The sequence below is a fragment of the Seriola dumerili genome, unplaced genomic scaffold, assembly GCF_002260705.1.
Source record: "Seriola dumerili isolate Sdu_G_001 unplaced genomic scaffold, Sdu_1.0 BDQW01000003.1, whole genome shotgun sequence".
NCBI classification, from domain to species: domain Eukaryota; kingdom Metazoa; phylum Chordata; class Actinopteri; order Carangiformes; family Carangidae; genus Seriola; species Seriola dumerili.
Window position 1 is genome coordinate 5,415,850 of NW_019174258.1, and position 27,901 is coordinate 5,443,750.

Sequence of the window (27,901 nt, forward strand, 5' to 3'; positions counted from 1 at the left end):
TGCTGAGATATGACCTCACTTCCTGTGGTGACTTTGCATCAATTTGTGATTGGCTGTGACAAACAAACACTTTAGAAAAATCAAAAATCCATATGAACTTTTGTGAGGCTTGGTCTGAAGAGCATCTGTGCCAATTTTAGTGAAGATTGGACAAAGTTTTTCTCCTAATTAGCAAAGGAAAAGACTGCACCAAGATTAAACAATGACACACAATATAAAATGTGAGAAACAGTGAGATGTGCCTGTGTGTCTTTGTTTGTGTTCTTCTGTTGTACAGCCATATACTGTACAGTGTGGGTATGCTGGTTCTGCGGACAGAGTGTGTGGGCTTTTGTCTGTGTGTGCAGTATAACCATGTGCTGGATCAACAGCTCATATCTCCACGCATGACCTCAAGCCCACATAGGTACTTATAAAGCTATATTTCACCACAGTTAGTGGGGCTATTACATAATAGTCCTACCACCATGCTGGGGCCTGTGAGTTGATCTGTGGGCTCAGGCACCAGCTCCACATTTCCTGCTTCTCCTTTGGAACATATGTGCCTTAAGTTAATCTTTAACTGAAGTGAATTGTTTACATTTTATTGTTCCTCTGGTTATTGTTGCTCTCTGTCAGTCTATTTGGTCTAATGGTATTCAGAGTTTTAGATCATTCATAGTCTCACATGTTTAAAGTGGTTTGGAGGGAAAGACTGTGCTGTTTGTTGCCTTTGTCTATTTAGCTTCATTTTTATGATCAGTGTAAACATAAACAAACCTTGTAATCAATGTAATCAATCAATAAAGAGCTAGTCCAGTCAAAGTCCAGTCAAAAAACATACAGAAAGTAAAATTATTATGTTTATTGGGATCAAAAATTTAAAGAGAAGCCAGTGTCATACTAAACTGTCTAATTAAACTGATGCATGTACACCTTCAATTTGGAAATCTTTTCTGTTCTCAACCTTCAGTTCAATGGGAGAGCAACTAACAAATAAACTTCACGATAGCCTGTTGTATTACTAGAGAGAACACAATGTCTATATATGTATAGACAAAATTATGACTCATTTATGATGCTAATAAACTTTGTAATCCAACAACTACTTCACATAATATAAGAGGATTTGTTACATCTATCCTTTAGTCAGCCTGTAGCAGTGAGCAACCACGTTAACAGCGTGTTTTTCACTAAGCAGGATAAGAGGTGAACAGCATTGAAGATATGCCTTTTTTAAGATCAATTTATATACTAAATGAAAAGCAATCATGTCTGTTCCATAAGTAATCAACCAAAAGGCAGATATTTGTTCCAGTATATGTCAGACATGTTGTTCTTCAGGTCAAAACAGGATTGGTGGTAGTGGTAAGACAGATTTAACCAGCCATGTCTGGCCCTGGAAACCAAAGTAATCAGATTTTTCTAAAGCCATGGAACATGTCTGCCAAGACTCAACATTGGGGGTGGGTTCAGTAGTTCATTTGTGATGTGTGCATCAGGAAGGCTTCTGATTGGCTCATGCAGCCCATCCCCCAAGAGACACCCCTGTCTCTGAGGTGATGAAATGAATGCCTTCATGACCTCAGAGAGAGTTCCTGGGAGAGATCAGGCTACCCCGGTCTCAGCGAACCACCTCCTTCCTTCCCCTCTCTCCCTCTCACGTGTTGGACATGAGGTAACACTGCAGGTCCATAGCTGCAGCAATAGAGAAGATATCAGCCAGCACCCACCGACACCCACACACAAACACAAACGTGCAGAAGACAGACAGACACACATACATGCTTACACAGAAACACACAGTTCATGAATGCAGAGAGCAAATATTAACCCAACCACATAAACAAACAAAGCAGAAGGTCATACAGACATCTGTTGTAATAAATGAAATCAAGTACAGTCTGTGTCAGTGTTTACAATTTCATTGTCTTAACACTTAAATATGCTTCTGTTTCATTCATAGACATGCAGTCAATGTGACGCAATAAATATTCAATTAGGTTCAGCCCAGGAAGCTGTTTATTGCAGTACACTGCATGTACAGTATGTCTTTTAATTACTTATTAATTACTTTAATTAGTCTAAAATGAATAATTTGATATTATATAGAAAAATAAAGTCTATCTTTAAATTGTAGATAAGACTTAATGAAGGATAGAAATTAATATGGAAATAGTTAGAGGACAAATTGAGAGAAGGAAGATGAATATAATAAAATAGAGGGTATAGTTTGGCTAATTCCTTTTAAGTCTATTTTCTGAGTTAATAAACTTGCTTGTCTCTCAGTCTTTACTGAAAATGTTCCTTTATTCACCATAAGTCACATTGAATCCACCCTGCACCCTGAAGTAAACCAGTTCTTCTCCTGACCTCTACAACTTGTTTTCTCTGCCATGCATCCAAATTCACACAAACATTAACATTCTGCAAATTCTCTCTCAAGCCTACTCTTCTGTCCCCATATTCTCCTCTCTCTCTCTTTGAGTGTCCCACCTCTCCCCTCCCTCTCCCCCTCTGGCTGGCTACTTGTTGCTCCCTGATGAATGACTCAGTTCTTAGAAAAACCCCAACACGTGTTTCCTTGTTCCCGCTCCGGCTGCCTGGTGTTGATAGTGTGTGCGTGTGTGTGTGTGTGTGTGTGTGTGTGTGTGTGTGTGTGTGTGTTCAGTGCAGTTACACAGGACAAGTATTTGTGTATTGACAGACAGCACAAATTGATTCAGAGAGTCAGGAACTGTATCACATGTTGGGACTGGAGTTTCATGCACACCACACACACACACACACACACACACACACACACACACACACACACACACACACACACACACACACACACACATATAAAACAGATTCTCTCCAGGCCCTCATTCCTCGAGAGATGTTCCATCTACTATTCTTTCACTGTGCACATGTTGAGAAAGTTATGGTGTGTGTGTGTGTGTGTGTGTGTGTGTGGGTGTGTGTGTGTGTGTGTGTGTGTGTGTGTGTGTGTGTGTGTGTGTGTGTGTGTGTGTATTGTTTTACCACTGTCTAAAAGAGGTCTAGAATAACAAACAGGAGGAGTTGGATGTGTGTGTAACTTGGTGACTGGTTCTTAGAATCACTGAAGAACAACAAAACACCCTGAGACCCAAGTCAGGGAATAGCACCTTATATAACCTTACTATAATCAGATTACAGAGGTCAGGAACAAATTAGTGTTAAACTACTAACTATTAAGAAAAACACAGTCCATGTGTAGTGAAATTAAATCATAGGCGTTTAAGTAGTGTTTATACTATGTAACTTTTTTGTTATCCCGAAGGAAATTTGGTTTGCAGCCATGCATTAAAGATACAAATCCCATGATGAAGACACAATAAACAGCAGTTTATCATGAAATCAAACATTTATGGTTAGAAATCTCATTTGGATTTGGACTTTATAACATCTTAGTAGAAAAGAAATATGTTATGCATTTGAACAAAGTAGGCTCTCCCCGCACAGAGTATTTTCAGGTACTTTGAGGAGTTTTGTTTGTTTGTTTTTTTTTCTTGAAGCGTCATAGCTATTAAATGTCAATGCATATTTGCATATTTATTTGAACAGGTCTAAACGTGCCATGAACTGACAGCTGATTTATATGAGTTCTGGTTTATCTGATTGATCTGAAGTTACCATCAGACACCACTGCACTCTGTTTAGTCAACTTCTGTCCCTGTGTCTGTCACTTTCTCTCATAAACATATATTTTTATTGTCCCTCTTTGATTAACGTGACAGTATCTGTCAGGTTTGCCTTCTCCTTCTATTTCTCCAAAGGGCACATACATGCCATGCCATGCCAGGAGCACTTTACATGTTACACATATTGTACTTTGATAAGCAATAAAAACACAGGTGATGTACAGCAGGACAGTGAAGGAGAAAGATGATGCTACATGCATCATCTTATTTGTCTGTTAGCAAAGACTAAACCTTCTCTTCAGGCTTCTCTCTTTCTCTAACTTGTACCATAGGCTACATACATGCATTACAATTTTACCCGTATAGCTGTCAATATATGTCAAATAGCATGTATGTTATTTTAATTATGTTTTTGCTTAAAGGAATAGTTTGACAGTTTGAGTTTTCTAGCTGAGATTTAAATGGAAGGACTGATACCATTCAAATCAATCTCTTCATTATGAAACTGAAGCAGTTAATTAGCCTAGCTTATTGCTTGACAACCTCCTTTTTACACTATGATTTTTATTAACAAAATGAGACAGATTTATATCTTCAGACAGAGCTGTTACCTCCTCTTTCCAGTACTTATGCTAAGCCATGCCAACTGGCTGCTGCCTCATATTTACCATATTACATTTTGAGAACTGAAACACAGTCAGTACATTGCACAAATACAGATGCCGCCTGAATGTCACTGCTATTCTTATCTCTGCTCCACATGGACTTGTATTTCTTCAGAATACAAACAAGATCCTGTTTGCTGGTGCTCTTCTTTCAGTCATACACAAGTAGAAATTTTGTATGTGTGTATGATTGTAAGATTTAGCCAACTCTGCAGAATGTAGTTCATAGTGTGTGGTCTGGGTAACTATGTTTTCACATGTTGTTTACTATTGTTTTTATGGTTAAAATGGGAACTGATACAGAATGGAATTTTAAAGCATTAACATTAAGGGGAACATAATTCTTTAACCAACATAAACATGACAGTGGTAAACTTTCCCACTGAAGATTCTCATTTAACCTCATGCGGCCTCAGATACTGTCCCTGCCTTTAACTTATTGTATGAAAACTAAGCACTTATTGTTAGATGTTATAGATAATAATGTGCAGCTTTAATGAGCTGTGTTCAGTGACCCTGTTTGACCCTGTTTGACTTTGCCTGAGGGCACAGTGCACAGTGACAAAAAAAGAAATCCTTTCACTTACAATTAATATTGACAACAACAATTACAGCATATTTTCCACTCCAATTTAAGAAAACAGGAATGCAACACATTCACTCTCCTACTCAATAGACATTCAGCATCAGAGAAAGAAAAGTAAAATAAATTGGGTGCCACTTTTTAATACGGCATCCTTTATAAAGAGTTTTACATTGTAACTAATTTTAGTCATTAATATGTCAGGTCATTTTCACTTTCTAATAATCAGCAAAAGTCAGTAAGTCATCTATAATTATACATGTTAATATATCATTAATAAAGGGTTCTTACAGTAGTCCAAGTGTACAGTTGTAAATGTTAATACATTGTTAATACCTTAATTTTGGCCTAGAAGTCCTGCAGCCCTTTCCCACAAGGTTAGAGGTCAAACAGTGGATTAGAGGGACCTGTCTGTTAAATTAATGCTGAAAAGACACAGCAAGTGTCATGGAAGAGGATAAATTCTAGTCTCTATAGCAATCCAAAATTAGGTCTTCATTAGGGCTTATAACTGTTTGTTTTTTTTATTTAAAAAATGTAATTAAATTAAAAAGTAGCCTATAAATAAATGATTTATTAACCAATGATAAATACTAATTTGAGAGCGACATAAGTTAAATATAGCCTATAGGAAAGATATATGAGTTATAAATACCGACATGATATAATCATATTGTAGATGATTTTAAGAGGGAAATTTTCAGGCAACATTGTGTGTCGTCACCGCCGGCTCAGCCAATGGGGTCTGTCTGTGTTTGCAGTCCGGTGGCAGAGGGAGGAATATTTTAACCGCGGTTTAAATAGCGAAGCAGCCTCGAGCGGACAATCCAATATCATATGCCAGTAAAAGCTTAGCGAGGCTGTCTGTAAGCGACAACATGTGATTTGAGGACTGACACTTAACGGGACTAAAACTGCACCGGACGTTTGGTGGAAAATTTTGAATGGCGGAAAATTCCCTGAGCGAGAATCGACGTGAATAAATAATGTAAGTGAAGACAGAATCGCGACCATATAATCTGCTGTCAGGACATATCGAAGGATTTAAGAATTCTTAAAACCTATTTGCTCAATATTAACCCGAGCCTCTGTGTCGCGGTGGTGTTTGTGTTGCTGCTGTTTGAATGAAGGCAGAGCTCCCGTGCACACTGCAGAACCTCACCCCGTGTGCAGATGTTTACATGTCGCCTCACAGGCCACACATGATACTACGACCAGTTTATGAGCCTCATGTTGGTGCAGCGTTTTTCTTTAGGTTCTTTTATTTTCTTCGGTTTCTTCATAGCTGGTGTCATGTCCAAAAATCAATTGTATTTTCGTCTATTTGTGTTGTGTTTTTTTTTAGTGCAGAAGAGGAAGGAGAAGGTTATGTATAAGTAAACATGTATATGAAATTATAAACGCTATCAAAAAGCAATGAATAGATGTCATTTAGGTGTAACAGTCAGTAACACTGGAATGTCAGACTGCTGCTCCAGTCAAATTGATTTAATTGTATAATCTCTTACACATCATCATCTGTCTGCAAATCCTTCAGCCTCTCTGTTTCCCCTGTCTGCCTCTCCTGGTGGTGTCACTGTCCTTACTGTAGTGAGAGGGAAGCTGAAGTTTTACACGGACTAACTTTTAACACAGAAGCCTCTGTGGGGATTGTAAGACACACACTGTGAATGTAGCTCTGACTCAATGTTGTTATTCACTTGCCTCAGAAATAATAGCAGCTATTTAGACAAGGTTCCTTTAATGTTTTGTTGTTTCTTTACTGAAACAATACAGCAAGTCCACTGAGTGACCCTATGAGTTGTCTCGTGATTGGCTATTACATAATGGAGGAGCACTGTGATTGGCTGTTCTCCAAAGTCCTGGAAGAGTATGTTAGTTGGTGTGTGTGTGTGTGTGTGTGTATGAATGGCCCCATCTGTCTGCACGTGGCCTACGTTGACTGTGATTTCAGTTCAGTGGCATGCCCAAGAATATGCATGTGCATATACTGTACATACTGTATTTGTTTGTCCAAGACATAGAAAATAAATAGATAAGGGAGGGAGAGGGAGAGAAAGGGGTCAAATTATTATGTAAACATTGTCAAGCAATCTCACTACCAGTTCTTGAACTATAAGTCACAGCAAGAGATTAAAGGATCAGGTGACTCAAATGACAAAAAAAATCCACCCCAAATAATAGAGGTAAATAGATTTTTGTTTTTTATGCTTTCAACGTGTCATTCCAGAAACAAATGTCCTAGTTGCACTGGGTAATCCTCACTATGAACAGTGTAATTGGAACTACTCACTCCTGAAGAAATAGTCCCCCATGAAAATCAAAACTATCTGTGTGGCTAGATATTGCTTAGGTTGAAAAATATGTTTGTTTTAATTTGTAGTGACCTGTTTGAGAGAGTCTGTTTATATGAATTATGTACATGTGATATTTTTGTATAAATAAACCTCATTGTAATCTGATGTGATTTAAGTAGAGGTACTAGGAGGCTAAGTCTGGACAGAGTGTAATCATTGGTTTAGTGACAGTGTTCTGCTGTGTTGTTATAGCAGGCTGGTCAGGACAAGCCTGTGATGACTATCTTATCATGCAGCTCTTGTGTGTACATACAGTATAATGCTGGGTCATTAGAGCAGAACAGCCCCAGTCTGTGATTCACAGTAACTGATGCGTGTTAACAAATCATCCTCATCATTAGAGTGTTCTTACATGGTCTGCCAAAATATTAGACCATCTGTCCCGGAGGCACGTTGTAATGATGTGTGTGTGTGTGTGTGTGTGTGTGTGTGTGTGTGTGTGTGTGTGTGTGTGTGTGTGTGTGTGTCTGTGTGTCTGTGTGTATGTGTGTATGTGTGTGTGTTTGTGTAAGGGGCAGAAAGAAGAGGAGATAGAAGATGCCAGTATCTGAGTCAGCATAAGCAGGTGGCATGTGCAGATTTCAAGGGTCACTTTGTTGTACAGACAAGACAGTGATATCCTCTTAGCTTCGTCTTCTTCTCCCCACTTTCTTTCTTTCTTTCTTTCTTTCTTTCTTTCTGTATTTGTTTAAAAGCATAAAATACCAACAAAGTTTAAACAATACTATTCACTTCTCTTGGATACTGTATGCGTTTTCTTTCTCTTTTCTCTGTTCTTTTCTTTTCTTTTCTCTTCTCTTTTTTTAAAATCTCCTCCCTGAATCAACAGCCTCCCATCTCGCAGCCCAGTGAATGCGTTTCCCTGTGTGTGTCTCCCTCCAGGGCCGTGTTTGGCATTCTAAACAGAGAGCATTACAGGCTGAGGTTCAGAGAGACTGTCACTGCACCACATGATTAATCTCGTCCCTGATGGAATGTATTGGCATTGCACAGAATAAAAGGCACTTTTGTGTTTCCATTATGATTTTTGATTTCAACACACAGAGAAAGAAAAAAGGAAAAGCAGAATGTTTTCATATCCATGCATCCACACAGAAATCACACCCACAAATATAACCCACACTCAGCAACACCACAAGAATAGAAAGAAGAATGTGAAGACTCTCTTTGTGTCAGCAACCTGCCTAACATCCGAGATCGCAAGAGTGGCTTGAATGTGTGGGCAGTAACTGAACTCAGTGGATCAATAATGTATTTTAATGTGGCAGGACTATAGTCCATCAGAGGTCCATTGTCCTGCCACTGAGTGTGCTCTCCATTATATTAAGGGTCTGAAATGTAAATAAAACCTTATTTAATGGACAGAAGAAGAGAATAAGTAGAAGAACTGTCATCTTTCTCCTCTTTCTCCCTCTCTGTCTCCAGTTACAGACCATGAACTATGTGGGTCAGTTGGCGGGCCAGGTGTTTGTGCAGGTCAAGGAGCTGTACAGAGGACTCAACCCTGCAACGCTGTCTGGATGTATAGATGTCATTGTGGTCCGGCAGCCTGATGGCTCCCTGCAGTGCTCCCCCTTCCACGTCCGCTTCGGCAAGATGGGTGTTCTGCGGTCCCGCGAGAAAGTGGTGAGATTAGAGTGCTTCCTCCCTCCCTCACACCTTCCCTCCCTCACACCTTCCCTCACAATTAGACTCTTTTTCTTGCTTTTCATCTGTATGTACAGTGTGTTTGTGTGTACAGGTAATTTGAGAGTTTTAATCAGTGGGGGAGAAAGTATTCAGGTCTTTTACTGGTTAAATCTACAGTGAAAATTCAACTGCCCTGACCACCAACTGTGCTGAAAAAAAGGAAATAAATAATTACATTTTAATAAATACACACAAAAAATCTGAATCAAAAAGTAGAATATAAAAGGTATTAAAAGTATACAAATAATGTAAGTACAAGATTGTGCAAATACGGATATAAAAGCAGCAAAAGTAGACCTTCTGTTGCCAGGATGTGCATCCAAACAAGCATGTAGCAAAAGCTGACAGTAGTTCAGAGTTTATATCCCGTATGGCTTGGGGGGAAAAGCTCCTTCTCAGCCTCTCAGTTCTTGCTTTGAGGGAGTGGTTACGTCTGCTGGAGGGTCACCACCGGAACAGACCATGATTAGGATGTACAGTAGATGTCCTCGAGGGAGGGCAGAGTAGTCCCTGTGATACGCTCAGCACACTTTATCACCATGTGCAATGCCTTCTTATCCTGGGAGAAGCAGTTGCTGAACGAGGCTGTGATATAAGCAGAGAGCACCGACTCATTCGTGGCAGTGTAGAAAGTTTTTTGCAGCACTGAGATTTTGAATTTTCTCAGCCAGCTAAGATGGTACAGGCGCTGCTACCCTTCCTTACCTGCTTAGTTGTGTCCATTGACCAAGTCAGGTCCTCTGATATTTACATGCCCAGATACTTATGAATACACACACTCTCCATCTTAGTCCCATGTATCTCCAGTGGTACGTGCTGTATTGTCTACCTTTCTCATTCGAAAGTCCACCAACATCTCCCTTGTTTTGGAGACATTCAGGACCAGACTGTTGCCCAATGCCAGCCCCTCCACCGCTCTCCAAAAGGCTGCCTTGTTGTTGGTCTTGATCAGCCCCACAACCACTGTCTTATCAGTGAATTTCACTATGGTGTTTGAGCTGTGAGTGGCTGTACAATCATGCATGTATAGGGAGAAGAACGAAGGGCCAACAAAGCACGGAGCAAAATTATGATGAAGTTTAATGTGCAATGCAGGAACATTATAGCATAAATGTTACTCTGAAATTAAACAGTACTGCATTACAGTACATTAAAAAGGATTGATAGTATTGCATTCTAAAGGTATGCATTTGAGAGGTAAAGAGAGGAGGTGTGATGAACAGAGCTGGAAGAATCTTATGGTACTTGCTCTCTGTTAGATGAGATGGATATTGATTTACAAAATCAAAAGTTACTGAGTATGTCAACACAAAATGTGGTTGAGTTTGTTGCATGCTAATGAGGTTTAAAACATGTTAAAGTTCTCTTTATTCTGTTATTCTGCAGGTGGACATAGAGATCAATGGAGAGCCAGTCAGTTTGCACATGAAGCTGGGAGAGAATGGAGAGGCCTTCTTCGTCAGAGAGACAGAGAACACGCTGGTGAGTAATGATTCACAGTCATTTTTCAGACTCTGTAAGCACGCACAAATATAGGATGGAACATAACTTACTGACGTGAAGGTCGCAAAGCCTGAGCTAAAATACAGGCAGTGCTTGATTTGGACTCATTAAATTCTTGCCCTCTTGCTTTATGGAGGTTCTAACTGGTTTCACTACTTACTGATTAATCCAGAAAACACATGCTATTGTTATTTTAATTGCTTGATTGCTAGTTTTCATGCCCAGACAAGTCCAGAGGAGGCAGAAATGTGCCCGTCCTTCCCTGTAGCCTGAATACAGCAAGAGACCAAGTTCTGCCGGACAGCTGCTGGAACTGCAAAACATTTTTCAAAGCATTTTGTAATTTTATTTAGCAATTATTTAACCTGGAAAGCTTTAATGTGATTAAATATATCTTTTTCAAGTTTGTCCTGGCGCAGATAGTAGAGTTATAGGCAATACAAAATAAGACAGACACAAAATATGCCAAATATAATTTCTTACATAATCATGCACTTTCTAAAACTGTAAGAATAACATAAATAAAACATCAGCAGACAGAAGAGAGAGCACCCAGTTTTTTCAGCTGTGATAACATTTAGGGTAGACCAAATTTTGTCATTTTATGTTTTAGTATGTGTGTTGCAGTGGGTTTCAGGCAGAGGGTGCAGCGTAAAAGTTCTTTTATCCACTTCAGGGTGAACTTTGGAAACTGGAAACTGAAAATTCGCATAAATAATGTGGATTTAAACTGGTAAGGAATATTTTGTACTATTTAAAGTTTTGTAGTTTTTTATATACAAAGGTGCCTGGAAAGCAACCCCTGGCACTACATCACAATGTCCTACTTTGGTATGAGTGTGTTTATTACAGTGTGAAGGCAGAAGGTGAAATATGAACCAGCTGTTGATACTGCTTTGAGAATGGATTTTACAACCTTGGAAAGATTTTCATTGCAGCACAGATATTTTACTTCATCAAGATACTGCAAGGTGCTCGCTACAATGTATTCTACTTAGTATATGTGCTTTCTTGTATTCAATTGGCCAATGTGATGCAGTGTCAGACGGCATCAAAGTGCACTGTGGAAAATACAGAACCAGAAGCAACTGCACAACCCTGTGTTCTTTTGAAAGCCACCTTGAAATTGTCAGTGTGAAAAGGCCCTTAGTAAACCGGACAAATAAGCCTCACCCATTGAAAACCTGCAGTGCAAGTGCTAAACCACTCCATTCAACTTCAAGCAAGGCAGTGCAGTGAGCCAAGCAAACAATAACAAGTACAGTAAGTATAAGGAACATATGGAGGGGAGAGACACCAAGAGGAGAAAGAAAGGAAGAAACAAACAAAGATGTGCACATGTAACGCAGATAAAATTATGTGATCATATGGGGATCTTGGCAGAAAGATGGATGACCTTACCACTCAAATGACATATGTTCAAATGACATGTCTATTTTGAATGGAAAGCAAAATCACATAACAATCCGCTGAGAGACTCTGTTTGTATAAAAGCAGATGAAGACTTAAGCATCTGAAATATAAGCTGAGGACAACAAGGAACAAGATCCTCCGTCCCCTTGTGGCATCCTGTTGACCAGCATGACTTTAGTTTCCTGGAAATAAACCAACCGAAAGCATACGTATTTGGAGGTACAGTATGTGCAGCACAAACAGCAGAAAATAATCTGGCGTGGGAACATTTCCTTTAGTTGAAACAAATGATTGTGAAAGGTGATAAGCAAGGATTCATGGGAAGTGTGTGTGTGTATGTGTGTTTTTTCTCATCAGAGGGATTACATTGGCTCAATTTGACTTACTGTCTCTGCCAAAGATTAGGAGCCCCTCTCCAGCAGTCAGTAGGTGCCATAGTTTCTCTTCAGAGTGGGTCCTGTAACAATATTGCAGGAAAACAAAGACTTTTAATTTTTATGCCTCAGAAAATTCAAAGAAAGACTGACAGTTATTAAATTCTGTTCGACCATGTCTGTTATACTGTTTTGGTCTTGTGTCACATCCTCTCCTTGACATAACTGCCCTTGCACAGAGTGGAAAACCACCAGGAGGCTATTTATAGCTCTGCCAAATTCACCTTCTCCACAGTCATTTGCACGCAGCCTGCTCTCAGACACTGGCTACCACTGATCTGTGTACAGTCCGCACAGACCGGAAGACAGACGTCAGACAGACATACAGATATAGTGAGAGAGGAGCAGGACAAACAGGATCCAAAGCTACGACAAGATGAAACACACGTTATCTATCCTCCATAAGTGTTTTGTTCCAGTAATGGTCTACGTTATCACCTCACCCATCTGAATGTAAAAAGATCAACAACATTTTTAAGGAACTGATTGGCATCAAGCCCAGTCTTCTTCTGTCCTCTGTTCCTCAGGGTGTAAGGTTAAACGTAAGGATTTGTTGGAGCTTGTGTGTCGGCAAATAGATTCTGCACGTGAAACAGTAACCAAATGTTCCAGCAGGAATGAATCTACAGGCTACAACATCAACACTTTCTGAATACTTGTGGTTAAAAATAAAAACACATGGTGGAAACATGAAAATGAGTGCAATTGTTTCCTGTTTATTTCATTAATATATAACCAACTTTCAATTCACAAATCCCTGTGACAGATGCCAGGGATTTAAAATGTTTTGTGAAATGTTTTCCCTCAGTAACTATCAGTCTCAGGTTTGACATCATGTTGTCTAGTTTTTGTAAGTGGGTCTGCAGCGTGGGTGAAAACAGTCCATCTGAAAACAGAATCCACATATGTCACATGTATTACTTTGATTCAGTGTGCAGAAAATCCTATGCACAGAAATAACATTTGTGGCTTTGAGAGAAAGGGTTGTGGTAGTAGTCTGAGGTGCAGAAAAACATTTGAATGATTTAAAAGTGGTTTTGGAGCTGAGAGCGGATGAGTTGTGACCTGGCGTCGTGCACATTCTGAGCACTGTCCCTTTTCCTCTCCCATCAAATGAATTGGGCTGTTTGACAGTGTTAAGACACGTGCACTGCAAAGCATGTGTCAGTCTGCACCGTTCAGATCATCTCTTATCTTACTTATCTCGCTGTGTGTCTGTCTTTCTCTTCCTGGTATAATCACTGTAGTGAGACTGATGAGCAAATCTGTGTGATTTTGCTAATCTGAGCTCAAACCCAAATTCCCACCAGATTATTTAGATCCACATGGGAAAAAAAGTGTTTCTGTTTCATCAATCGACGTTTCTACTCTGTAATAATATGCATATGATATTTTTTAGCAGCATGGCTCTTGACATGGCAATAACTGTCTGTTGGTTGATCTCACCACCATTGTGGTCAAGACTTAAATATCTCATTACTGCAGGTATTTTACATCAAATCTTGTTAATTGAGTAAGAAGATAATCAAGATTTCTGTTCATACTGACCTTATATGATAATTTCATGTTCTTCTGTTGACAGGAAGTAGTTCCATCCTACCTGGCGACATCACCCATCATGTCAACAGGGGAGGAGTTAATGGAATCCCAGCTGGGGAGGGGCAGTTCTCGTCACCATGGTAGGCCCTAATAAAAAAATTAAAAAATGAATTTGTATTGTATTTGTGTTTTTTTTTTCATGCTACTGTCTCACATCACATAGATACCACCCCGTGCAGCTCACTTCCTGTCCAGAACCTGGGACCTCAGCAAAATGATGGAGCGATGACCAAGAAGAGGAGGAAGAGGAGGAGGAAGGCACGGCCAGAGGGAGGCGGAGGAGGGAGGAGAGAGGAGTGCGGGGAAGAGTTCTCGGAGGATGAGGACATGTTTACTATTGACTTGAGCTCGGATGAGGAGAGAGAGGGTGACGACAGCAGGTGTGTGTGTGTGCATGAGAAAATGTGTGATTGTGTGTTTGAGGCTTTCAGTCATGGCAAATGCAGAAATCCCTTAATATTTCCAGTGTTTCTGAGCCAAAAGATTATGGGCTTTCCTCTCTCTGTTAGAGGAGTTTGAGGTGCCTTTTTCTGCAGGTCATTGTGTTAGTGTTAGTGTGTGTGTGTGTGTGTGTGTGTGTGTGTGTGTGTGTGTGTGTGTGTGTGTGTCAGAGAGAGGGAGGCTGAAAAGTTATTAAATGATAGTGAGTCTGTTCCATTGCTGTGGTAAACAACCTTCGTCAGCAGTCACAATGTTGTTTGTGAGGCTGATGCACGAGTGCCAATAACTCTCTAATTGTGTTAAGTGGAGAGACTGCGTGCATATGTTTTCACGCATAAATGAGTGTGTAAGTGGTTGTTTCTAAAAGAAGGGCTTGTGCATTTGCACCACCGAATCAGTAGACAGGAATACAAATAAGTCCTGTAGACTGAGGACATTCTGTTAATGCTCACATTGGAAAATGTCCATTTTTAGCTGTGCCAGCTATGCAGCTCTATGGATGGCAGTGTCGACCAGTGTAATCCAGACTGAAAAATCTAAACAACTTCTGAATGGATTGCCATGACGATTTGTACAAACATTCAAGTACCAGGAGGATGAGTTGAAATGACTTTAGTGATCCCCTGAAAATCATCTAGCCCCACCCTCAGGTTCAGTGCTTACATTTATAACCAAATGCCAGTATCTCTTATTCTTGTAGGGATTTGTGCTTTAATTCTATTTAAGAAGTAAGGGTTAGACTCGCCGAGTTCAGAGAATGATTGTATAACAATCAAAGCGTCAGCAAACCATCTGTGTCACAGCCCTAGAAAACTAATCTTAAGTATTTCTCAATATCATTAATTATTCATGACTAAAAAGCAACAATCAAACCAGTGACAAGGGATCAGGGGAAAAAAAACAGAAACCATCATTTGGCAGAAAATTGTGTGTTAATGACAGAAACAATTATTCAAAGTTAGAAGCTGATTGAGAAAATAGGTTGTTAGGGCCTTTAAACCAATGTTACTTTAATTTTATGTTGCCTCTGCCTCACTTCAGTAAAATCATTTCAGTGTATCAAATCACGTGCTTAAAAAAACAACTTGTATGAGCGGAGATTTCATGCGTGAGTCTGCATGTATGTGCATGCTTGTGTTTATCTGTGTGAAGCCCAGTGAAAACCAGCTCTGCATGTTGGACACGCTCCAGGGATTTGTCCTGTTCCCACAGTGTACTCTGTCTCTTTGAAATAATGGCTCGCAGTGCCGTCCTTACTGCAGGGGCTCCAAGCTTTTTTAGGAGGTTTGCCACATGGCGGGACGGGAAAATTCCTGAGACCCTTAAAGACGTGCAAAAATATGTGTCTGCTTCTTGTTATGCTTCATACTGTACTTGATGAGAAAACGCTGGTTTTTGACTCGTGGTCACAGTCAAACAGGCTGCAGAGGTATAAACAGGTTGTTAATGTTGATTCTATGAGTGTAAACAAACCATGTTTTGCACTGTGTAGTTATAAGGTATGGTGTGTGCACAATGTGTGAATATTGTGTGTGTGTGTGTGTGCATATGACTGACATCTCCCTGCATATGTATGTTTGTGATCAGACCGATGTACGGTGATCAGGGGTCTTCAGCCATCACCCACACACACCCCAGCACTGATTGGACACGTTCAAAGAGGTATTCTTCAGACACAGAACGCACACACACAATACAGACACACACTTTCTCTTTCGTACTCTTTCTTATTTATTCTGTTCATATTGTACAATGCATTTTAATACATTTTCTGTCCTCACAATAAGCAGATGATAATCATGATTCGCTGTCTCTCTCTTTCCCACTCTGTGTCCTCTTTTCTCTGTTTTTTCCTGTCTCGCTGTGTCTTTTTTATCTTCTTGTAGTAATGTGATTAAGGACACTCTCTCCATCCCTCCACCCTGTGGTCTGTCCATCTCTTGTCCTCAGCAGACCTCTCACTACTCTGCCCTTGTTAGGTATCACCTTCAGTTTTATGCTCTCTGAATGCTGGCAATGAATTAATGCACTCATGAGGGAAAAGCACAGTTTTCAGGAAAAGTTTTCAGGAGTATTTTGAAGTATAGCATGCATGATTACTGTTACTTTATCTGTCAAACTGATCTACATCAAGTGTCCATCTCTCTCCCAGCAGCCTTGATGATTCACGGTCATCAACACCAAAGAGCGACTCAGAGCTAACCAGTCAGGTTAAAGACAATCCTGAAATGTTATGGACCTGGGGGGAGCTGCCACAGGCTGCCCAGGTATCCACACACACACATTGCAGAAAACATCTCACTACTTCCTTACTTATTTAATTTATTTTATGCTAAGCTAAGCTAATTGGCTGAAGATTCCAGCTACTTATTTTACATAAAAACATGGTTATATCTATCTTCTCACCCAAAGAAAGCCAGTAGGCGTATTTCCCAAAACGTCAGACTATTTTTCATTGATTTTTCATTCGTTATCACATAAGAAAATATTATATTTTTTATTTTTCATTAAACACTATCTAAATATGAAGAAATAATGTCTTCAAGGCAATAAAATAAAAAAATAGTTTTTGCAAGAGGGAGTGAAGGAAGCCAAGTGTGAGGAAAGAGATAGACTTTACGTGGTAAGATACAGATGGATGTAGAAATAAATGAGATAAGTGAAGAGGGGAAGGCCAGAGAGAAACATAACTTGAGTACAAAAAAACAAAAACAAATATTGTGCGAAAAATTTAGATCTTTGTCTCTGTCTCTCTCATACAGCCATCCTTCCTGACTTCCCACATGAAGCAGGACCCTGCTACAGCAGTGTCTATCCCGGTGTCAGCCAGCACTCACTTCAGAGCCATCAATGACACCGGACCCCCTTCCCTCAATCTCTATACCCCGCAGCCGGGGGAGAGCACCACTCATGCTGGGGACAAGCACACTGAAGGAAGCCAAAATGGAGCCAGAGATAGAGTAACTGCTAAGACTGGGGACATGGCTGAAAGAGAGCAAGGTATTAATATGTAGGACAATTTTGCCTTTTAATGTGCAAAGCATTCTTTATATCTGCAAAGACATTGCCAATTGTCAAGCAGTGTTCATTGTGTAAATTTATCAGTGCTGGTTCTATCATCAGTACCACTGTTAAACTAGATCTCTGGAAAAATAGCAAAAGACAGGAGTCATTTAAAGATAATGTCTTTAGAGCCACAGCTGAAGATGTCTGCAGGTTGCAAACAGCTCAGGGATCTGTAACGTCTCTTTGAGAGTCTTTAGTGACCTCCAGTGGTAATTCTCTGAAATTCATGTTTTGCACATGTGACTTTTAAATGATTCAGGTGTCACATGTTAACTTTTCCATGGATAAACCATAAATCTACAGGACAGAGTCATTTGAGAATTGCAGCATCCTACCTGGACATCCTAAAGTTAACCTCATGTAATAGGAAAAACTTGGTGACCTGTGAGTTTCCTTCCATGCATCAGTTGATTCTCTGCTATTTCTCTTATCCTTAGGGACAGAGGTGGAAAGTGTTCCATCCTGTGCAGAGATGGAGGGTCTCACAGCCTGCTCAGTGTCTCCCAGGATTCTCCCTGATCATCTGGACGAAGGCGGTAATAGAGGAAGTCCCATCAGAAGAACTGATTCACCATCCAAGAAGAAAGGTATTGGGACTCTTATCTGTAAACAATACAAAGGATTTTCTTGAATGGAAAGCATCTGTATGTCTCAATATCATTTTTTTTCCCGCCACTGACAAAGAGCGATATTGTCCCTTTTAGAAAAGAGAAGCCAACACCTAGGTGCTGATGGTATATACCTGGATGACATTACAGAGCTGGAGCCTGAAGTTGCTGCTCTCTACTTCCCTAAAAGGTACTGTTACAAATATATATATGCACAGCACATGATGAGTACAAAACATGCTCCCCCCCAAAAAAAATATATTTATATACACGCTACCTGTATATATTGCTCTCATGTGGTGTAATCCACCCTCTGGTGGTCATCATGGTGCTCAGTAGAGTTGACTGTTTCTCTCTCTCTCTCTCCTCAGTGACGGAGGCAGCAGCTCAATGAAAGGAGACTCAGAGATGATGATGATGGGAGTGCGGAGCGCTAATCAGTCCCCGCAGTCAGTGGGCAGCAGTGGGATGGACAGTGGCGTGGACAGTTTGTCCGACCAACTAGGGGACCTGCCTCATGTCGCCATCTCTTTGTGTGGAGGACTAACTGACAACAGGGAAATCACAAGGGGTAGGTTCAGGAATGAGGAAGGGGACATTGTCAGATGACACTGAACACCGACATGTAACAGCGTGTTCAAGACTTACACCGCAAAGAATATAAGGCATATTTAGCTCATCCGCTGCATAAAAGAAAATGAAACTAGCCATCGTCTATTTCGCATCATGTTACATCTGTAAAGTGATATGCATTTTTTAAAAGAACAATATAATATTTTGAACCAGAGGACCAGAGATAGAAGGAAAAATATTAAGTTATAATGCTGCTAAACTTTTGTGTGTGTGTGTGTGTGTGTGTGTGTGTGTGTGTGTGTGTGTGTGTTTCACGACACAGAGCAGTTCCAGGAGAGGGCAATTTCCTACCAGCAGTTCTCTGAAAACCCTTCTATTATCGATGACCCTAACCTGGTGGTCAAGATAGGAAACAAGTATGTACTACAATATTCAATGTCCTGGTCTGTGTTACACATTTCAGCTGAGTGCAGAAACTATGACAGCCATCTTGTAATTGTTGTTTTAAAAGTCTGCACATATTAATAAACAGTCTTATTTTGTTTTGTCTGCTTTTTAATTTTAGTAGACCTTGTCCAAGTGAATGGGCATATTTACATGTCAGGCAACAATTTCATAATTTAATACCCTTCAAAGGAAATTACTGAACATATAGACATGAGACTGTTATTGATTTTCTCATCAAACTCTTGACAAGAAAGCAAATTCAAATTCAAACCATTTCTTTCAATAGCTTCATCAGCACAGACATAATTACTTTGCTGTAGAATCAAATTTTGTCAGCGTTTTTTTTGCAGATACAACTCTGAGGTATAAAGAATTGCTTATAGTGCTCTCTGTCATCTGATGCAGGTACTACAACTGGAGCACAGCAGCTCCCGTCATGTTGGCCATGCAGGTCTATCAGAAACCTCTGCCGCAGGTAAGACCACCGCAGTGATACATATGTCTTCTATTATCATCAGCGGTGGAGGAAGTTTTCAGATCTTAAATCAAAGTAGCCATTAATGTATAAAAAGTAAATACTCATTATGCAACAGAATGGATCCTCTCAATTTTGTATTATTATATCTTATATTACTGGATTACTATTACTGATGCATTACTGTGCAAACAACATTTTCATATTGTAGTACTTTATATTCTGTTGGGTAGTTTAAAATATAATATAAGAGTTTTTTTGTTTTATTTTGTTTTTGGTCTGAAACAGTGTCTTTTTTATGAGCTCCTGTTTTTTAATGAATCATCTACTACTACACATGTCTCAGGTTATACAGCGTAGTGGGTCAAAAATTCAAAATTACAATATTATCTTGTTAAATTATTTTAATTTGATCATATTGGTGTTACTATGTTATTTGTCAGATGGTGTTTGGTGTCCCTTAGTGTTGTGCAACCCGCTGCATCACACCCCTGTGCAATCCAGAGCATTTTGCAATTAATGCTCCTTAACCTAATGTTTCACTTTGGTTCAGTGTTTTCATTGTCAGCATCCTCTCATTGCCTCATGAAAATTCAACCAAAGGCTACCAAATAAAGTGTGTTCACTTTTGTTTCTGGCTCTCATACTCAACATTCAACAATTTCAGTTATTGTACAGAATATATATTTGATTTTTTACAGCAAACTCAGCAAACAAAGCTGACAGCACTGTTACTGGTGGATACCTAGTCTGATATGCCTTTGGTTAAAATTGGCTCTTGATGAACACACTTGGGGAGGCTCACATCAAAGCTTCCTGTCTTGTACCACAGTGAAATATTGCTTTAAATGGAACTGCTCTCCTAACACTTTAATGATGTCATGTTCTTATCCCCCCTTCTTATTTTTCCCTTTTATTTAAATATTTTCTTTCTCCCACCATCCACCCGATGTTTATCTGTGCTAAGTGTTGGTGTTTGAGTTATGTGTTTTCTGCCTTTGGCCTCTTCTCATACTGCCTCCCTGGTCTGTTTGGCTCCAGCCCGTCCCAGCCTGTATGATGTTTTCTGGCTTTGCTTTGAGTGTTGGTCAGAGCATGTCTTTGTCTGTCTTTTTTTGTCATCATTTCCCACCATTGTCAGCCTGTCTGTCTGACTCACTTTGTCCTTGTGGTGTGTCTTGTTGCATTTTTTTTCCCACTTCAAATTTTGATAAGTCTTTTCTTTTCAGGTTTTACTTTAGATCCTTTGCTCTTTGTTTGTATGTCATCATGTTTTCACCTGTAACTGCATTTTTTGGCAACTTATTTGGATTTCAGTGTGATTTGAGATGTGCTGTTGTACATTGCATTTTGGATTTCAAATTTTTTGTGCTTTCCGTTCATTTGTTGGTTGGTTTACCTCTGTTTTCGGCTTTGCTTTATTTTGAGTTTTTTCTTCTGTTAGTTTTGAGTTGTATGTGCATGGTTGTCTCCAGGCCTCAGTGGAGAACATCATGAAGGAGAAGATGCCAAAGAAAGGAGGACGCTGGTGGTTCTCGTGGAGGAGCAGGAACAGTGACTCCAAATCAGTTAGTATACACACATTGTTAGTGAGATTGTCCCTAGCCTTCAATATATACAGTGTACTACACAGTAAAGAAAGTGAGAGTGAGAGTGGGCATAAGTTTCAGTTGATTAACTCAGTTGTGACGTTTTACCTCTGTGCACTTCAGGACTCAGTGACGGATGCGGGGGACCAAGGAGAGAGCTCACTCACTTTGGCCTCAGTGAACAGGTGACTTCAGAAGTCTTTTTTTTTCTTGTTCTAATTTTTAAATCGTTACATCTCCACATTTCAACACTCACATTCTCATCAGTTTTTAAATACCAAATTGATCGTCTTTGATTTTTCAGGATGAAAGATGAGTCATCCTCGAGTGATGAGGACCACAGATCCTCCAATCAGATGTCAGGATCCTGCCAGTCAGAGCTCCTTATGAGCTCTGGCAGCGTCTGCTATAAGAAGACTCTACGGCTCACCTCAGAGCAACTGGTATGTTGTCCTACAGCTGGTTTCATTGGCCTTAGTGAGGGAAATTCCTGCAGATAAAGAAAAGCAAACAAGTTAGTTTGTGGCAGCTATAAAGCTCTTTAGTGACATATAACATATCTCTCATATGGTTCACTATGAAAAAGCAAGAATGTGAGCAAAATAATAATATCTCTGCTTACAAAAAAACATGGATTGTTTTCTTTACTTGGACCAGTCTCAGGCTATGAGTCCCTGCATTGGAAAAGCAGAGGTGCGATCCGGAGCACCTTGCAACATTTTTTTTAAAAATGGACCACAAGAATAGAAGCATGAGGCTTTACAGGTCACATTTGTATCACTGCAAAAACAAATGTTGGAATGAAAGATAGGTGGCTACTTTTACTGTACCTTTAAATGAAGGAAGTTATTTTCACATTTTAATAGAGAACCAGGACAATGATTTTTTTAGTGTCCCCTCTTAAAATGTCTGTTGCAGCAGATCTTGTTACAAATTCTGGACTACAGTAGAGTGTGAGGAATACCCCGTAGGTTGTTGTGTAATTGTATCTGTTCCTTGTGTGGAGTATGTTACAAGAGTATCACTGAATGGAAATTTCAAGAAAACCTTTGAACCTTCCTTGTTTCAATCTGTGTGTGTGTGTGTGTGTGTGTGTGTGTGTGTGTGTGTGTGTGTGTGCGTGTGTGTGTGTGCGTGCGTGCGTGCGTGCGCGTGTGTGTGTGTCTGTGCTTGCCTCTGTATGCACTGTGTGTTGTGTGTGTTTACAGGCTAGCCTGCAGCTGAAGGAGGGTCCTAACGATGTGGTGTTCAGTGTGACCACTCAGTATCAGGGCACCTGTCGCTGCCATGGCACAATCTACCTTTGGAGCTGGGATGACAAGATAGTCATCTCCGATATAGATGGAACCATCACCAGGTAAGAAACAGCAAGTTAGCCGCCTATTGCAGATGGCCAGTTCAGTTTCAGCTGTTCACCAGTAGATGTCGCACTTTACACCAATTTGGGGTTTGGTTTCTCTTAAGTACATACAGTATGTTAAATGAACTATGTTGTAAATGGGATGGTCATCCATATCTGTTAAATGAGCTCTTCACTACATCTGCACTGTTTGTGTGATATTGCCTCTCTTGTGTGGCGTTGCAGGTCTGACACCTTGGGTCACATCCTCCCCACACTGGGTAAAGACTGGACGCACCAGGGTATTGCACGGCTCTACCACAGAGTCAGCCTGTGAGTGCTGCCTTACAGCCTGCACACAGTGTACAGAGTGCAGCTGTAAGGAAATCTGATGAAATCAGCTTTTATAATGCAAATATCACTCACATTCGTTTGTTTAGTTCATTGTTTATTTTCCTTTAAGTGAAATAGAAAATATGTTTTATATCTATCTTCCTCAACACGACTGGTTATAATTCTCACAGTACACAGCTAAGCACAAGCTCTCTCTGTGTCACAGGAATGGATATAAATTCATGTACTGCTCGGCGAGGGCCATCGGCATGGCTGACATGACGCGAGGTTACCTGCACTGGGTCAATGAGAGGGGAACCATGCTGCCAATGGGGCCAGTGCTGCTCAGCCCCAGCAGTCTGTTTTCTGCCTTGCACAGGTCAGACACACTCCATGTGTATGACAAATCCCACAGAGAGTAATAAGACTTCATGTGACCTTGAAGCCAAAAAACAAAACAAAATATTTAGCTTATAATAATAGCTTCTTTTTGTATTATGTATGCACTTACACAGAGATAGAAAAGGCAGGGCATTCTGCTGTTGTCATGTAGAATATATGATTTCACTTTACATACCGCATGATCAACTAGGGGTTGAAATAAAAATTTGCATCTCTCAGCTGTTGCCTTTCAAAACCTCCACTGAATGGACAAAGTAAAATGTGCAAAATCTAAAGAAACAAATAAAAACAAATAAAAATATGTTTATATTATATGTTGTGTTATACAGGGAGGTGATTGAGAAGAAACCAGAGAAGTTTAAGATCGAGTGTCTTACAGACATCAAGCACCTTTTCTACCCAAACACTGAACCTTTCTATGCTGCATTTGGCAACAGAGCTACAGTAAGTCTGCTACAAACACATACATACACACACGCACACGCACACGCGCACGCACACACACACGCGCACACACACACACACGCACACACGCACAGGCACTGAGGACTGCATTGACCCTTAAGAGCCCTTTTTGCCTCTTGATATGAATTATATATAATGTGATGGTAATACAGATTATGTCTGTGTACTATTTGAAATAACATTAGTTGTTCATAATTTGACCTCATAACGTTTGCTTTTAGTTGTGACGCTGATCATTTGTGTATGTGTGATTTCAGGATGTGTATTCATATAAGGAGGTGGGCGTTCCTCTGAATAGGATATTTACTGTCAATCCCAAGGGGGAGCTGATACAGGAGCATGCCAAAACCAATATCTCCTCGTAAGCTACATTCTCTGTTTCTTTTGATTTTCCTCCATGTAATCTGACTCTGCACACATGTGTACACAGATGTCTGAATGTCTGAATTCTGGTTGTATACATACATTTCAAATCTGTAAATGTGTGTGTGTGTGTCTCCCTCTCAGCTATGGGCGTCTCTGCGATATGGTCGACCACGTCTTCCCAGTCCTAGTTAAAGATGAGGAAGCAGACTTCCCCTGCTCTGACACTTTTGGCCAGTGCAACTACTGGACCAAACAACTTCCTGATGATACCAACCAGGAAGAAGACGACCCACAGCCCCTTGAGACAAGCTGAGGAAACCCCATTGAATCCAGAAGCGAGGTTGCTGTCCGCCATCCTACAACGCTGTGGTCAGTGTTTTGTGATTCATCATGAAGCCGGCAGACCAGATTAAGAGTGAAGATGCTGATTGTTTTAGAATCAAAGACTTATCTAGGAACTGTGTGGGGAAGACGTATATGATAAACGAATTGAGCTCTGTGGCTCCTTCAAGGCTCAAAGATGTTACTTAAGATAAGTAACTGCAACTGCTGATTCAAAGTAGATGAAGGTGTTTTCAATATTCCACATTAACAAATCATTGTGCCATCATTCAACAGTGAGAACACAAGCAGTCCCCAAAACTCACACCATAAAACCCCAAAGTAGGAAGCCATATTACAGTGAATCTATGGTTGTGTTTAAGATGAAAAGAAAAAGGAGGAACAAACCTCAGAAAGCTGCACTAATAGCAAAAACACAGGAAACCATAAGACTGCTGTGTCAGAAAAAGAGTTAATGAAAAAAAACTGGTGGTTGTGCCTGAGGCTCAACGCAGGATCAAAAAGTCACATATCATACATTTGCAAGGGTACTGACTCACAACACACACAAACATCAGTAAAACTTGTAAAGGCATTACACTGACAATGCACAACACTGCAGAACACAAGTATAACTGTTACCATTCTCTCCTTCATCCCACACCACTCACTCACTGTATTTTCACTGGTGAATAGAAAAGCTGCCACACAAAACACACGCTGTGTGTGAAAGTTTCTGTCGGGGATGCACCAGTATAGGCTGGTATTAAATCTGTTTCTCCTAATATCACCTAATACCCACTGTTTTCTGAATTTTATACAAAACACGTCCTCATAGACATGCCTATCTTCAAATGAGTCCCAAAGCGTTGGGTAAAGTTCACTAAAACATGGGGGCTTGTCCATGTAAATTGACACAATGCTACTAAAGCAACCCTTCCAGATTACATACACTACCAGCGTCCACAGCAGATAATAAAATATAAAATTACTTATACAATTCAGCTTTCCAAATCTCAAATCAGCCTCTTGGTGCATCACTCATTTTTTATACTTTTTAGGAAAGAATACTCGCTTTTTTTAACCATTAAATGTAGTCGAGACTCCGAATCTTAGCTAAAGTTTTATCTGATCCAGGTATGTGGCTGTAGCCATTTTTCCTGGCCTCAAGTACAGCAGATACAGCACAACACTTTGCACACGAAACACCACATTACATTACAGTGAAACCATCTGGAACACGCAACAATTGCACAGATAGTGTATCCAGTCATCTTCTGTGTCCAAACCTCTCTGCAGGTCCAGCTAAATGACTGTGGTGTTTTGACCATGCTACTGTGAAACATGTGGCTCGAGCACATTTTCTAACAGGTGTACAGTGACTATACTCAAGCTAAATGCAGGACAATGCAACTAACTTCAGTCTGTGTTCTTTATGTCTCTTTTTATAAGCACGAATAAATTAACTCCAGTGATATGCTAGAATGTAGGACATAAATCACTCACATTGTGTGTTATTGTAATGACTAATGCTCATCAATGCAATCACTGTGTAAGCTCATACAGGATATGGTCATGTATTTTGAGTTTAGTGATGTTGTCACTGCACAGATCAGTATACTTTTATGTAGAGCACTAATCTGCCCTGTAGTGGAGAATTAAATGCAGTATATTTAGATGCTGTGAGGTTTTCGCTTCACAAATGCATCTATTTTTTGTTGTTTGTATATATTTCTTTCATTTATCATATGTTTATGTTTTCATCCACTGATCAAATAACATTTACTGTAATGCATTTATGGGAGATGGAAGCCTGTCTGTTCATTTTTACCACATGTATAACTTAAAATGGGGGAAACCACTGTAAATAATGAATAATGTTAATTCTTTTGACCATATGAAGTGAACTTTAAAAAAAAAAAAAAAAAGCTTTTGAGAGCTGCAACATTGTCTCCAACACAATAAATCTCTCTATTAAACCAACTGTCACCTGTTGCACTAAGAGGTGGCAGATTCACTATCTGACCACTAAAGCAATAGATCAACATGGACTATATTAGGAAAGTCAATAGGTCGGTTGTCTCTTTCCTGATGTAATGTCAGATGTTAATCCTATGACATTTTGTTTCATTTGCTGCCTCTGGTTTATCATTGGCATTGAGCTGGCTAGTTACACAAAGTGCAAACTACTTGCACTTTTTCCAACATCAAGAGGAGCATCATCAACCCATGTAAAACCTCCTCTGTTTATGTTATGATTTTAAATCATCTTAAAAAAAACATTTAATCTCAAAGTAATTCAACAAATTTTTGTTGGAATTTGCAAACAATATTTGTACTCTGATATTTATGTCGTATATTGAAAAAAGGTGAAATCAAAACACCAGAAGACTGTTAACAAGACCTGTGATTGATTTTGACTAAGTCTGTTATACTGTTCATACATAGGATAGAAATGTCTGATGCTGTGATTGACTTTACGTAAAAGGAAAACTAATCAGGAATTTAAGTGAATGATGTTCATATGCCTTTGAAGAATCCTGTGCTATTTGTGTAAGGGGAAAAGATGCATGTTGTTGTAATGCTAAGATGCATATTTACATGTATGTAATGACAACTGTCTTGTCACCTAATCTTTGTAAGGACGTACACTCTATATCACTTAAAAAAAAGATTAAATTATTTGGCTTCCCTATGGCATAATTATAAGATAATTTCCCCACATTTATGAGATAACAGCTGTCAATGCTTTGACATAATTTAGTAGTTTTATTAGTATCATGCACCAAAATGTTAAGTTGTAATTAATCAGGCCAAAAGCGATGATCTATTTGATCTGTGTGAGGTCGGTGTCACTTATCATAAAATCCTTCTGCTATATTTTTCTCACCATTATGTGACAATTTCTTGTAATTAGAGTATAAAGATCTCCCATTTATAAGATCTCAATTATGAAATATGGAAGTCAAAAGTAAGAGAAGATGATTTTTCTTCTTCATGAATGCAATGTTCTTCCCAAACTTTTAGTAGAGTAAATCATCTTTTTGATGGTTATCACCTAATTCTTTCTGTGAAAGATCTATTAAAGGTCTTGACTAGTTATCCAGTCTGTCTCTGTTGACATGAATGTCGGTCCAGTTTGCTGTCCTGTGTAATGTAAATGTTGGGAACTAAGCTTCCAAGCAGTGTGCAGTGCAAGCCATTGTTAAAAGCAGTTTGAATTAATCTGTGCAATGGACAGTTTTCAATAAACTCAAATTTGATTGCTACTTAGTGTTACACTTATTTGTTTGTGTGTGTGTGTGTGTGTTTCTTTCTTTCTTCTCTTTCACCTCAGACATAAAGATGAACAGAAATTACATTGAGTAGTATCCTCATAATGCTTTCTCCATCACTGTATTTATGGTTTTATTTAACTAATCAACCAACCTCTTGCCACTGGAAGATTGTTAGCTGTTAATGGATCAGTTTTTCCTCTGGTGTCTTTATAGTCCAGCTTCAAGGAGGGAAGGAAAGGGGGAGACAAGGATGTAAACGACATGAGGGAGGAAAGGAAACATTTAATCAAACAAAGTAATTTTTA

The 27,901-nt window shown here is 39.6% G+C and overlaps 1 protein-coding gene across 2 annotated transcripts; it reads left to right on the forward strand.

Annotated features, from left to right (window-relative positions):
- The first annotated feature begins 5,724 nt into the window (after nt 1-5,724).
- Nucleotides 5,725-27,587, forward strand: LOC111219735 (phosphatidate phosphatase LPIN1-like). Of its 2 annotated transcripts, none has more exons than XM_022742500.1 (23): nt 5,725-5,886; nt 8,681-8,881; nt 10,331-10,426; nt 13,877-13,973; nt 14,057-14,273; nt 15,922-15,996; nt 16,221-16,313; nt 16,487-16,601; nt 17,097-17,334; nt 17,838-17,987; nt 18,105-18,198; nt 18,380-18,579; nt 18,904-18,997; nt 19,434-19,503; nt 20,979-21,071; nt 21,216-21,277; nt 21,397-21,535; nt 22,301-22,449; nt 22,678-22,764; nt 22,991-23,143; nt 23,496-23,610; nt 23,889-23,992; nt 24,139-27,587. In XM_022742500.1, the coding sequence occupies exons 2-23, from the start codon at nt 8,690-8,692 to the stop codon at nt 24,308-24,310; spliced, it is 2,805 nt and encodes a 934-aa protein (XP_022598221.1). In that variant the 5' UTR covers nt 5,725-5,886; nt 8,681-8,689; the 3' UTR covers nt 24,311-27,587. The 2 variants fall into 2 exon arrangements, with proteins under 2 accessions (XP_022598221.1, XP_022598229.1); XM_022742508.1 differs by having other exon boundaries at nt 16,490-16,601.
- Nucleotides 27,588-27,901: the final 314 nt, after the last annotated feature.